The sequence below is a fragment of the Pyrus communis genome, chromosome 1 (assembly GCF_041283825.1).
Source record: "Pyrus communis isolate YQ-2024b chromosome 1, ASM4128382v1, whole genome shotgun sequence".
Classification (NCBI taxonomy): Eukaryota; Viridiplantae; Streptophyta; class Magnoliopsida; order Rosales; family Rosaceae; genus Pyrus; species Pyrus communis.
Window position 1 is genome coordinate 16,770,361 of NC_142565.1, and position 11,015 is coordinate 16,781,375.

The 11,015-nt window shown below is 37.8% G+C and overlaps 2 protein-coding genes across 2 annotated transcripts; one reads left to right on the forward strand and one right to left on the reverse strand.

Moving 5' to 3' along the window:
* The first annotated feature begins 2,865 nt into the window (after nucleotides 1-2,865).
* On the forward strand, nucleotides 2,866-8,173 carry LOC137721031 (uncharacterized). Its single transcript, XM_068460154.2, has 7 exons — nucleotides 2,866-3,323; nucleotides 3,940-4,187; nucleotides 4,467-4,625; nucleotides 4,788-4,944; nucleotides 5,101-5,243; nucleotides 5,396-5,431; nucleotides 7,265-8,173. Exons 1-7 carry the CDS (start codon nucleotides 3,248-3,250, stop codon nucleotides 7,979-7,981), a joined length of 1,536 nt encoding a protein of 511 aa, XP_068316255.2. The 5' UTR covers nucleotides 2,866-3,247; the 3' UTR covers nucleotides 7,982-8,173.
* Nucleotides 8,174-8,269: 96 nt separating this feature from the next.
* Nucleotides 8,270-10,746, reverse strand: LOC137721033 (short-chain dehydrogenase RED1). Its single transcript, XM_068460155.2, has 3 exons — nucleotides 10,324-10,746; nucleotides 8,985-9,144; nucleotides 8,270-8,682 (listed from the first exon to the last, which is right to left on the reverse strand). The coding sequence occupies exons 1-3, from the start codon at nucleotides 10,658-10,660 to the stop codon at nucleotides 8,346-8,348; spliced, it is 834 nt and encodes a 277-aa protein (XP_068316256.2). The 5' UTR covers nucleotides 10,661-10,746; the 3' UTR covers nucleotides 8,270-8,345.
* Nucleotides 10,747-11,015: the final 269 nt, after the last annotated feature.

Genomic DNA, 11,015 nt, shown 5'->3' on the forward strand with positions numbered 1-11,015 from the left:
TGTATTTTAGTGCAAATACACCCGGAGAAGTCCAGGTGGAATTGTGTACTATCTTGAATATGTCAAGGGTGGATGACCCTTGGACTTACCTTGGTATTCCGACAGTGTGAGGTAAGACCAAGTCGGCTGCCAAGAGGAGCCTTCACTTTGGTTTTGCCCTCCAACTTTAAAATTTTCAAGGAAATTACAGTTTTGCCCTCCAACTTCCAAAAATCACAACTCAACTTTCGTAACTTCTAATTCGATTCTGCTTTCGCCCGCACACTTGGGAGTATGAAAACTAATTTAATAAAATAAGAAAACATGATAAATTGAAATTAAACTCAGAGGTTCACATTTATTCAAGATAGCCACACTAGGGGCATTTTGATTATTGCACACTTTTCGAGAATAAAATACATTATTTTAAGATACAGGTTATAACAAGTTGCTTATTGGCAGTTAGCACGACAAAAGTAACTACTTTCTACGGAAGAAATTGAAGGACAAGTGGCATGAGGGACATAGGGAATAGTAACACTGGAATCTGAAACATAAAGACATCAGGCACTGGTAAAACTAAACTTTGCATCTCTAATATATTAGATGTTACCTCCCTAGTAGATTCATCAAACAAATTTAGAGGTTGCACTTCAATGTACTTGGCCGAATAAGAATTTTCTAGATGTGCTGGTTGTTCTTGTTTGGACTGAAATCAAGCAATGGCCCCGTCCAACTCCGAGCAAAAAAACACTAGATTTAAGTGTAAAAACTTATTGGGTGTTTATTTGAATAGTGCCAAGCCCAATTTTTGCAAAACACTTTATGACATGTCGTTATGGGCGGCAAAAAACCCTCTTTTCACGTAGAAAGAAGGCTGCTAAGTCATTTTTATAGAAGAAATAGTAATTTTTAGTGGCAAACTTGTAGTTTTGAAATGATAAAAGCTCAAGTTAGCAAGAGGAAACTTATCCTCTAACATCAATTACAACAACAACTTGGATATGAGGGAATGAACTGAGAGGGAAAAGCTTACTCTAGAAGTAAGAGGTGGTTTTATAAAAGGCAGCAAAAAGAAAGAAGGAAAAGTACTTTTCAGTGGCGAACTTATAGTTTTGAGCGGATAAAAGCTCAAGTTTGCAAGAGGAAAATTATCCTTTAACAACAATCACATCAACAACTTGGATCTGAAGGAATAAACTGAGAGGGAAAAGCTTACTCAAGAAGTAGAAGGTTGTTTTATAAAAGGCAACAAAAAGAAAGAAAAAGAAGACTCAACTCAACATACAAAAAGACATTAAAGCTTTACAAGACTTCTTTTACAAGTTCCTTTTGTATTGCTTTGCTACATTACTTGTAGTATTGATTCCCCAATTCCTTGTAGTAAGTTCTCTTTCACAAACACTTTCTACATATACTAACATTTGGACGATCGGTGAACAAATTTACTCAACTATGAATAAAGCTTGCCCGAATATGTTTAATCGTTGCCCGATCAATTGTATTAGCCATTTATTTCAAGAAAATATTTCAAAATCTTATACGACAATATTAAAAAATTCTTATATTTTAGTCTTTGCAAAAGTCTCCACAAATCTCATGCAATTTATCATTTAAGAAAATATTTTCAAATTGTTTGAAATCCTAATGTGAATATAGCTCCCTTAAAGTGATTTTGGGTCTTTTCCTCCTATTGACAATTGGATTTTTAAAGTGAAACATTAACTTCTTTTAGGCTTAGTTTTTGCTACTCACCTTGAAACTCAACTTTAATATTATGTGAAACTCAATTTGTGCCATTTTGCATGAAACTCAATTTTTGCATACCTTTGCCCTTTTTTTTTTTTCTGTTGTAAAGGGGTAGACCAAAAACTGTTTAGCCCCATGTGCTGTTCTATTTATTTATTTTTTTGAGTAAAAAATTATTCGATTTTCCAATATTTTGTCCTCATTAAAAATGGGTAATTTGGAGATTTTCTTTTGATACAAAAATATATTTAAACTAAAGGGCGAGGCAACAAATTGGTATCAAACTTTGCATCTATTGTCACATTCCGGCCCGGGTCCCCACCACATCCTGGGCTCGATTCTACCGTAGCACGATATTGTCCACTTTGGGCCCCGACCACACCCTTACGGTTTTGTTTCTGGGAACTCACACGAGAACTTCCTAGTGGGTCACCCATCCTGGGATTACTCTCGCGCGAACTCACTTAACTTCGGAGTTCCGATGGAACCCGAAGCCAGTGAGCTCCTAAAAAGCCTCGTGCTAGGTAGAGATAGGAATATATATATAAGGCTTACAGGATCCACTCCCCTAAACGATGTGGGATGTTACATCTATGATATTTGAATTTAAATCCTCTTACTTAAATTGAAAAAGAATATCATTAAATTGTAGCGTGATCAGCAACTTAGAGATTCGTTTTTTTTTTTAAATTAAATTTTTTTTTAATAAAACAATAACATTAGTAAGTTAAATAGTTAGTTGTTAAGAGAAAGTGAATCGAATGGGATGAGTGAGTTGTTTGAATATCTATTTTTAGTTGTGTGAGTTTCAGACAAGGGCTGTGATACCCACACATCCTATTTTGTTTCTCACACACTCCTTATTAATTTTTGTCATTTGACCTTCTTCAATTCATTTTCGACGACCGAAAATTCAGAAAATATGTGAAAAGTTAAAAAAAAAATGTGTGAATAGAATATCCCGTCAGACAAAACCTCACTTCTTCCCTCAACAAAAAGTCAAAATATTGCGCCAAATGTCCCTATGACTCACTAACACCCCATAAATAAATAAATAAATAATAATAATAAAAAAAATTAAAAAAAAAAAGGGGACCTTTTTTTTATCATCAACTCCTTCTTTGAAACGTTTTTCTTGGCCTGGGACCTGCAACTAAAAAATAGAAAACCGTTTCTAGGGTTTTGCAAATTCAGCCATTCTTCTCTTTATAAATCAATCCCGCTTTAACCTCCCATAAAAATTCGGCATTCTATAATTTTGCTCAACGTAGTCGTATTCCCCAGTGCAACATTTCTCATCTCTGATTCTCTCTTCCTCTACATTTGTTCCAATCCTCTTGCTGCCTTTCGCTAACTGGAGCTCTTTCGTCATCGAGTTTAGGGTTAAAGTTGAAAAATTTGTGGGGTATTCTGAATTTTGTGCAAAGATTTTTATTGTTTTCGAATGATTTTTGGGGCGTTTTGTTTTGTATAAATTGTTGGAGGGGTGGGTGGTGAAAGTGCATTGCTGGAATAGGATATGAATAGTGTATTCAGTGAGCAGATACTTGCAGACAAGCTCTCCAAGCTCAACAGCACCCAGCAATGCATTGAAAGTATCCTTTTTTTTCCTTTTATTTATTTCGTTCGAAGATTTCACAATGCCCTTTTAATTTTCTCTGAATGATACTTTCTTGTTATTTGACCTAACTGATGAATTAACATATCTCTGGAGTTGGTAGTTTGGCTTTTCTGGTTCTCTGTTTCGGTTATGCTTGCTTGATAGGGTTACACTTTGATAGGCTTTTCTCTCTTTTGACGTAGGTTGCTAAAGTTCGAAATGTAAACAATAGCTGACACTAAATTCTGAGTTGCTATAAACGAATAAAGGTTAATTTCCCAAATTTATTGCGACTCCACTCTCAACTTGTTCAGTGGTTCAACGAGATGGTTTGATAGTTAGACAAAGTAGGCACACAACACCATTCGGTTAACCCTATCGGTATCATTAACTTGCCTCTCAAGATTGGTGGGATGATGCTTCAGCAGCAAAGGATGAAATGAGTTGCGAACAAATGTATATATTGTTGATTTGATTAAAGCACTTTTCTTTTTGTAATTTTTTTTTTAAGGATGAGTTAGAACAATATCCAGGTGTATATTTCTTGTTATCTTGTATGAATTTTGAGGAAGTGATGCTTAATGTCTGTGTTGCCTTGACTTTGTAATAAGCTTTGTCGCATTGGTGCATATTTCACCGGAGCAAAGCAGAACTGGTTGTTGCAACATGGGATAAACAATTCCATAGTGCACAGATGGTTCAGAAAGTTCCTCTCTTGTATCTTGCAAATGACATCCTGCAGAACAGTAAGCGGAAAGGAAATGAATTTGTTGCTGAGTTTTGGAAGGTTCTTCCAGCAGCTCTCAAAGTTGTTCATGAGCAAGGCGATGATCATGGAAAGAAAGTTGTATCTAGATTAGTAAGATCCTCCTTTGATTTTGTTTCATATAATCAACCCAGACACTAACAGCATGACCTTTAACTGTAATTGAAAAGTCAAGTTCTGGAATTTGGAGTTGGGTAATGGGTTTGGTCAGTATTCTCTTTTAAATCTTCTTCCCTTCCTCTTTACCTGGCGTAAGGAATGCTATTTTATGTATGTGAACCAATTTAAGAATATTTGACCAACTGGTTATTATTCTCTTTTAAGATGTAAAGCAGAATGGCTTAACTTTGTTGTCGCTTACAAAATTGATAGGTTGGTATTTGGGAAGAGAGACGAGTATTTGGGTCTCGTACAAGGAGCCTCAAAGAACTAATGCTTGGGGAAGAACTGCCTCCACCATTGGAACTCAGTGGCAAAAAGCGCTTACGTTCAGTCAGAATTGTAAAAAGAGATTCACGCTCTATCAGAACGGTGAGAAAAAGGGCCTGCTCTTACTTTTCTCATTTTGCTTCATTTTATTTCTTTTGGACTACCATCTCTGTTTAAATAAGTCTTTGCTCAATTTGACACATAGTTTGCTCGTACATTTGTACTTGTTGAAAGATTTCTAACTTCATGTTATTTGGAAAATAGAAACTTTCTATTGGAGGCCCAGCTGAGAAGATTGTATCCGCATTTCACTTGGTGATCAGTGAACATCCCACTGAAGATGCTGAGATGAGTAAATGCAAGTCTGCAGCTCACCGTGTAAGGAAGTTGGAGAAAGATGTTGACATTGCCTGTACTAATGGTAAACTAACAAATCTATACAGTGAACATTTATGGTATTAACTAGAGTAATTGACAGGATATATTGTCAGCTGTTTCCAAATTACATCCTTTTAATGGAATCTTGCCTTGATTTTTAAGATTGTTGTTTCTGATGCATATTTTCTTTTATCTTCAGCAAAAGATCCAAAGCGGAAAACTTTAGCAAAAGAAGTAGAGGAGGAAGAAAATATTTTGAAGCAGTGTATCGATAAACTTAAATTAGTTGAAACAAGTAGAGTAGCACTTGTATCTCAATTAAAAGAAGCTCTGCATGAACAGGTATCCAATCATACCATCATTTTCTTTAATTATTGAGTATGTTTTCAATACTGACGCATGCAAATAAGCAAGAATGTAGTGCTCCTTAAACAAGACACTTTGTTTCATGGTGTATGCTTTTGCTGACTTCGTAGAATCATTTATCTTTTCAGGAATCTGAACTGGAGAACGTTCGAACTCATATGCAGGTATGCCTCTAATAATTATATTTTTTAAAAAGTTGTATTTTCTGCTTTTCATCTATTAAGTTTTTAAGAGATGTCAGACCACAAAAAGAAAAGTTTTAAGAGAAGGGAATATTAGCATATTATAAATTTCACCATTTGATCACCATTCTATAGTATTTCTTGGGGCAAGTTGTGGATTACCTTGGTGATTAGGGGCCTTCCTCTTCAATCCACTGCGCTAGTGTAGAATATTGCTTTTGCTTGTATAGTATTTCTTGGGAGATTGTTTGATGGATCTGTGGGACATTGTATTTTCATGTTTTAGAATGCTAGAAAACCGCTTATGTCATAAGGTAGCATCCAGTTGACCACCAGAACTGTTACAAGAAGCGGCAGCTAAATTTCCTAGACCCAATTGAGGTCATGGACCTGAATCGGTTGATCATTCAAGTCCAATTAAGAGGTAATATAAATGGGTGGATGTGTAGGACTCATTTATGAGCTGCGTAGCACCCAAAATAATGAACACAATGAGTTACTGTCCTCTTCCACAGGCAGGTGCAAGTTCTGAGAAGATGGAAATGAAAACAGGATAGAACCTCTCATCATTTCCTTTCTTTTGGAACTGTTCATTTGGTTGGTGTGAGTTTTGATCTCTGGAATTCTCCGAGATAATCTGGACCAAGTGTTTTACTGCCACACTTCCTAAAGCGAGAAAGTGACATTCTAATGGGCTTTCGTCTTTCCATTACAGTGGCTCGCCTTGATTTTTCTTTTCTAATACATGGCTTGCCTTCAATCTTAAACGACTTGAAGAGTTATCGTAGTTCTCGAGCGAGCAATTGAAATGATTCTGGAGCATCCTCAGGTTTAGGTATCGTTCCTCCAATGATTGTAGGACCAAGTATTTCTTGGTGAGCTCTAATAGGATCAGATTTATAAGTAAGCATCTCTTGTAAAATATGAGAAATACCAAATCCCTCTAGAGAAATCAACTACGGAGAAGAATTTTGACATTAGGACTTTTTTGTGTAATGATGGCCGGCTCTCTCGTTGCTCTTGATACTGTTCTGTGAAAGAACTTTGTTGTCGTGTACTCCAATTCATAACCTGTTTTGTTGTTGTGTACTCCAAGTCATAACCTGTTTAGCTGTTCATGGGCGCAACATGTAGGCTATGTTTGGGTGGACGGATTTTCAAGTTTCAAGGGGTTGAGGCCAAGCTAGTAAGGAATGGACTACAAATTGTAAGAGGGGATTAGAAATGCACCATGCGAATTACAAAGGCATGTATGAGGGATTTGTAAATGATTCCTTCCAAGTAGTCATTTTCAAATCCCTCTCGCATGCCTTTGCAATACTCATGAAATGCATATCTAATCCCCTCTTATCTAATTTTGTAGTCTATTTCTTACTACCTGGCCATCAATTCCGTTGGACTTGGAAATCACCCAAATGTAGCCCGTTTATAGCTGGCCAGGTCCGATTGCATCATGTCAAGTTTTCAATGACCTTTGTGGTAATAGATGCATTCAATTCCCATTCTTGAAAGTTCTCTAAAATATCGTGTTAGCAAGCTTTGCACTGATCTCAGTATATAAAAACAGTTGACATGCTGATGTTCCTTAAAAGCATACTATCTTGTCCCCTCAGTTTATTTGATGTTTAAATTATTTTACACATGGTTTTTGTCGTATTGTGTCAAAGTATATAGAACATGAGTCTTTCTCTGTCATTAGTGGTTGATTGCAGTCGGTACAGATAGCTGGAACACCATTAGTTAGCTTTATTATTATGACAATAGTGCAAGGTATCCCAACTCCGAAGTTGATATGTTATGTTTTGATGACTGTAGGTAGCACAGGCACAGGCAGAAGAAGCCACCAACATGCGGAAGCGGCTCAATGATGAAGATTATGTGTTTAAACCATCAAGTGCGACCAGTCCTTCCACTGATGGAAATTCTATAGGCGGACAAACACCTAGGAAATCAGCTGCAGCCATTGCAGCCTTGGTTGCAGACAAGCTTGCTGCTTCAAGTTCTTCTCAATTGATTATGACTTCTGTTCTTTCAACATTTGCTGCTGAAGAAGCGAAGAATGCTCGTCTGACAAAGCCCTCCACGTCTATGCCGGGCACTGATTCAATATCCAAACCTGAGAGGTCAGTGCCAGTTTCGGATGCCAATGTTTTTATGTCATCACAAGCGCCTTCTGTGCAGCCAAACCATTCATACCAATCAGCATTGGTTCCCCAACCGCAGAATCAAGCCCCAACCTCTCAAGGTCAATTTCACATGCTTCCAAACCCGCCATCTCAACAATATTTACAGCCGTCAGGAGGGGTCATGAGCCCATATGGTTATGGTAGCATTCCACATTTGCCTCTAGGGCCACCACCTCCCCCACCTCATATGGTGAGTCCACTGGTGCCTTTGGCTCAGCAGCCTGTACAAAATAGCCAGCAGCAACCAATACCCTTAACTCAGCCGCCTCCACCCGCTCCTAGTTTCCGGCCACTTCAGCAGCCACCCGGAATGGTGTATTATGCTCATCCTCATCACTCTCAGTGAGTTGGAATGGTGTATTATGCTCATCCTCATCACTCTCAGTGAGTTTGATAACTTAGGTAGACAGTGTAACAAATGTGAGGTTTAAATAATTAAGGTAGGCGATATAACCAAAGTGAAATTTTGAGGAAAAGCATTCTGTAGTGAGATCAAATTTTTGTTTATTCATTTTGGTGTCGCGTTTCATCTCTCAAATTTTCCCTTTGCGGATCTGATATATACTTATAATTGTATGTTTTCTTACAATAATCCTGGGTAGTTATTGTAACCAAATGAAAAACGCATACGAAGTGTCCTCACAATGTGTATTAAGAGATCGCAGACACGAAGTGTAGGTATATAAACAACCAGAATAAAAAGTAACAAGTCAACATTTCATTGCTTTCCTCAATACGAAATCTTTAACGAAGAGTGGCAGATGATATAAGATGGCGAAAATGGTAGAGAGGTGACCGTAGGAGAACCAAGCTGGCGGATTCTTCTGCAGAATGGCAGCCACAGTCTTCTTTGCAAACTCGTCTGAAGGGGTTGATTTAGGACCTTGTGAGAGAGTGGCTCTGGCGCGGATTGCTGCTTCGAACGGCTTGTATAACTTCCATTCGGGCATCTGGTTGTAGCTGGCTAAAGCAGCGCGTCCGATGTTTGACCTAATTCCTCCAGGTACAACCGTGATCACACTGATTCCAAAGGGCCGCAGTTCCAATCTAGTAAACATTGATATTTTGAGGATGGTTAGAACCATAAACAGGCGAAATAAAACAATATAAGACGACAAAGCTGTACAAAATTGGACAAATTCATGTGGCCAACGTGTAGGTCAACTGGGAAGATTTTGAAGAGAAGTACAACTACATATCTTAACATTATTCCCCACAAACCAATGATATCTTCAGATGAAATCCCAGAAAAATCAAAACGTTTCATTAACTAGGAACTATTTTGTTGCTAGTACGAGGTTTGTAAACAAAACTTCATTACCGAGCATAACACAACACAAAACACAAACCTTAAAGAATCACTGAGTGCATGAAGAGCAGCTTTGGATGCTGTGTAAGCACCAGCCCACGGTGTAGGTGCCGCAACAGAAACACTTCCAACATTTACAATCTTTCCCTTTCTTCTTGATGCCATGTGGGGGATAACAGCTTGTATCAACCTCACGGAACCTAAGCAATAGCATAACATCATGTTTACAAAAAGCACTCATGCTATCCATCTGCACAACTTTGATCAAGAATGGAATGACTAATGACTAATTTTGTATTATCATTGAGATTAGCAACGTAATCTTCCTGAGTTGTGATATATAATTTGCAGTCTGTCGGAGGCAATGCATATTCCGAAATCAGCATATTTAAGTTTACAAGCTGTTGTATTGCATACAAAAATCAAAAGAAGATGAATGTTGTTGAAAGAATGATCCAATACGACTTATATAGGAGTCTGGAGCGCGATGACACCGTTGTATTGACACTAATAGATGATTGCAATCTGTTATGCTTATACACCCTTTCCTTTGAGTATATGCACTCGCAACGGTTAAGAAGATGAGATTTCAGAAGATGCATGACTATGATTTCTGTTATGCTTATAGGAACCGGGACTAATAGAGAAACAAGATGAAGAAAACATTCATAATATTTGTAGCCACATAAATTCATGTATCCATTTTAGCTCCATGCTAACACATGACACCAAATACCTTTTTCTTCTACTTCTCGCATAATTAGAGGAAGGGTTAATTGTACTTTGCACCACTCCAAAACTTCCATGGCACGGATGCACAAGAACCATGACGTTCCGTGCCATGAAAAGTCTTTCTCAAGGTTAAGAGCATGTAACATTTGGTCCATGGCATACAAAAACTTACAACCCTTGAAGTTACTAGTCCGTTCAACAATTACCGTCTTAATCAGATGAACCGTCAAGTTAACCGTTGTTTTTTCCTTACATGGACCCAAGATTCATGTCATGCATGTCATTTTTCATCCATCTCCGTATTATCTAGAAGATTATCTTCACCAAGTGACATTTGCACTCCCTCTTACACAATTTGAGCGAAAAACAATGTAATTATCCATCCATAAACTAGCTTATAGGAAAGTGATTTCCACACACCTCGTTTCAACCGGTGTATAACCTGTTAATTTTTGACATTTGAATTGAATAAATCAAAATAAAACCGAGTGACAAAAGCAAACAAGAGTAAAAAACAGGTGCGCAAACATCACTTACCGAGTTTATATTACCCCAATACGACAGGAAAACAAGAATGATATCACAATACATGAACGAAGAGGAGAGGCAATCAGCAAGTATAAATCAAAGATTGGAAGAGAGAGTACCGAAAACATTGGTGTTAAAAGTGTGCTGGAGAGCAGAGAGAGGGACCTCAGCGACTGGACCAACGCACTGAACCCCAGCGTTGTTAACCACCACATCAATTCGGCCGTACTTCTCTAACACATTCGACACCACCCTCTCCACGCTCTCCTCGGAAACCACGTCCAACTCTTGCAAATAAAATCGCGAGTCCCCTTCAAGATCCGCCATCGATCTCACTGACCTGCTCGTCGCCACCACCACGCAACCCTCTGCAGCGAACGCGCGTGCCAGTGCGTGACCTATCCCACCTTCCGAGCACCCAGTTATCAGAACCAATTCCTGCCCGTACACCTCCATTTCACTGAGGTTTTTTGTTTTGTTTTTTTTTCCTGATTAATCGATCTGAAAGTAAGGGCTTTTTGCTTCGGTTTTGACGGTGGTATGAATTATTCTTTTTAGGTCGGTTTTGATATGGACACTTTGTTTTTTAATTAAATATTTTCCCTACAATTTTGGTGCTCAATTTATTTCATTTTATCATTCTTGTTATAAACATTGTATTAAAGTGCGATTGTGTAAATTTTAGATTAGATTTAAAACTAATTTTCTTCCTTATTACTGCTTGTATTTCTTGCTATAAATAAAGACACCGCATAGTAAGAATAACACATCATCTATACAACCCTACAAATACATCTATCTCCCTACTCTC

Coding starts and splice junctions, on each gene's coding strand:
- LOC137721031 (XM_068460154.2), top strand. CDS start 3,248: ATGAATAGTGTATTCAGTGAGCAGATACTTGCAGACAAGCTCTCCAAG. Junction 3,324..3,939: donor CACCCAGCAATGCATTGAAA/GTATCCTTTTTT, acceptor CTTTGTAATAAG/CTTTGTCGCATTGGTGCATA. Junction 5,244..5,395: donor AAGAAGCTCTGCATGAACAG/GTATCCAATCAT, acceptor TTATCTTTTCAG/GAATCTGAACTGGAGAACGT.
- LOC137721033 (XM_068460155.2), bottom strand. CDS start 10,660: ATGGAGGTGTACGGGCAGGAATTGGTTCTGATAACTGGGTGCTCGGAA. Junction 9,145..10,323: donor TTTTAACACCAATGTTTTCG/GTACTCTCTCTT, acceptor GCTATTGCTTAG/GTTCCGTGAGGTTGATACAA. Junction 8,683..8,984: donor GCACTCAGTGATTCTTTAAG/GTTTGTGTTTTG, acceptor AATGTTTACTAG/ATTGGAACTGCGGCCCTTTG.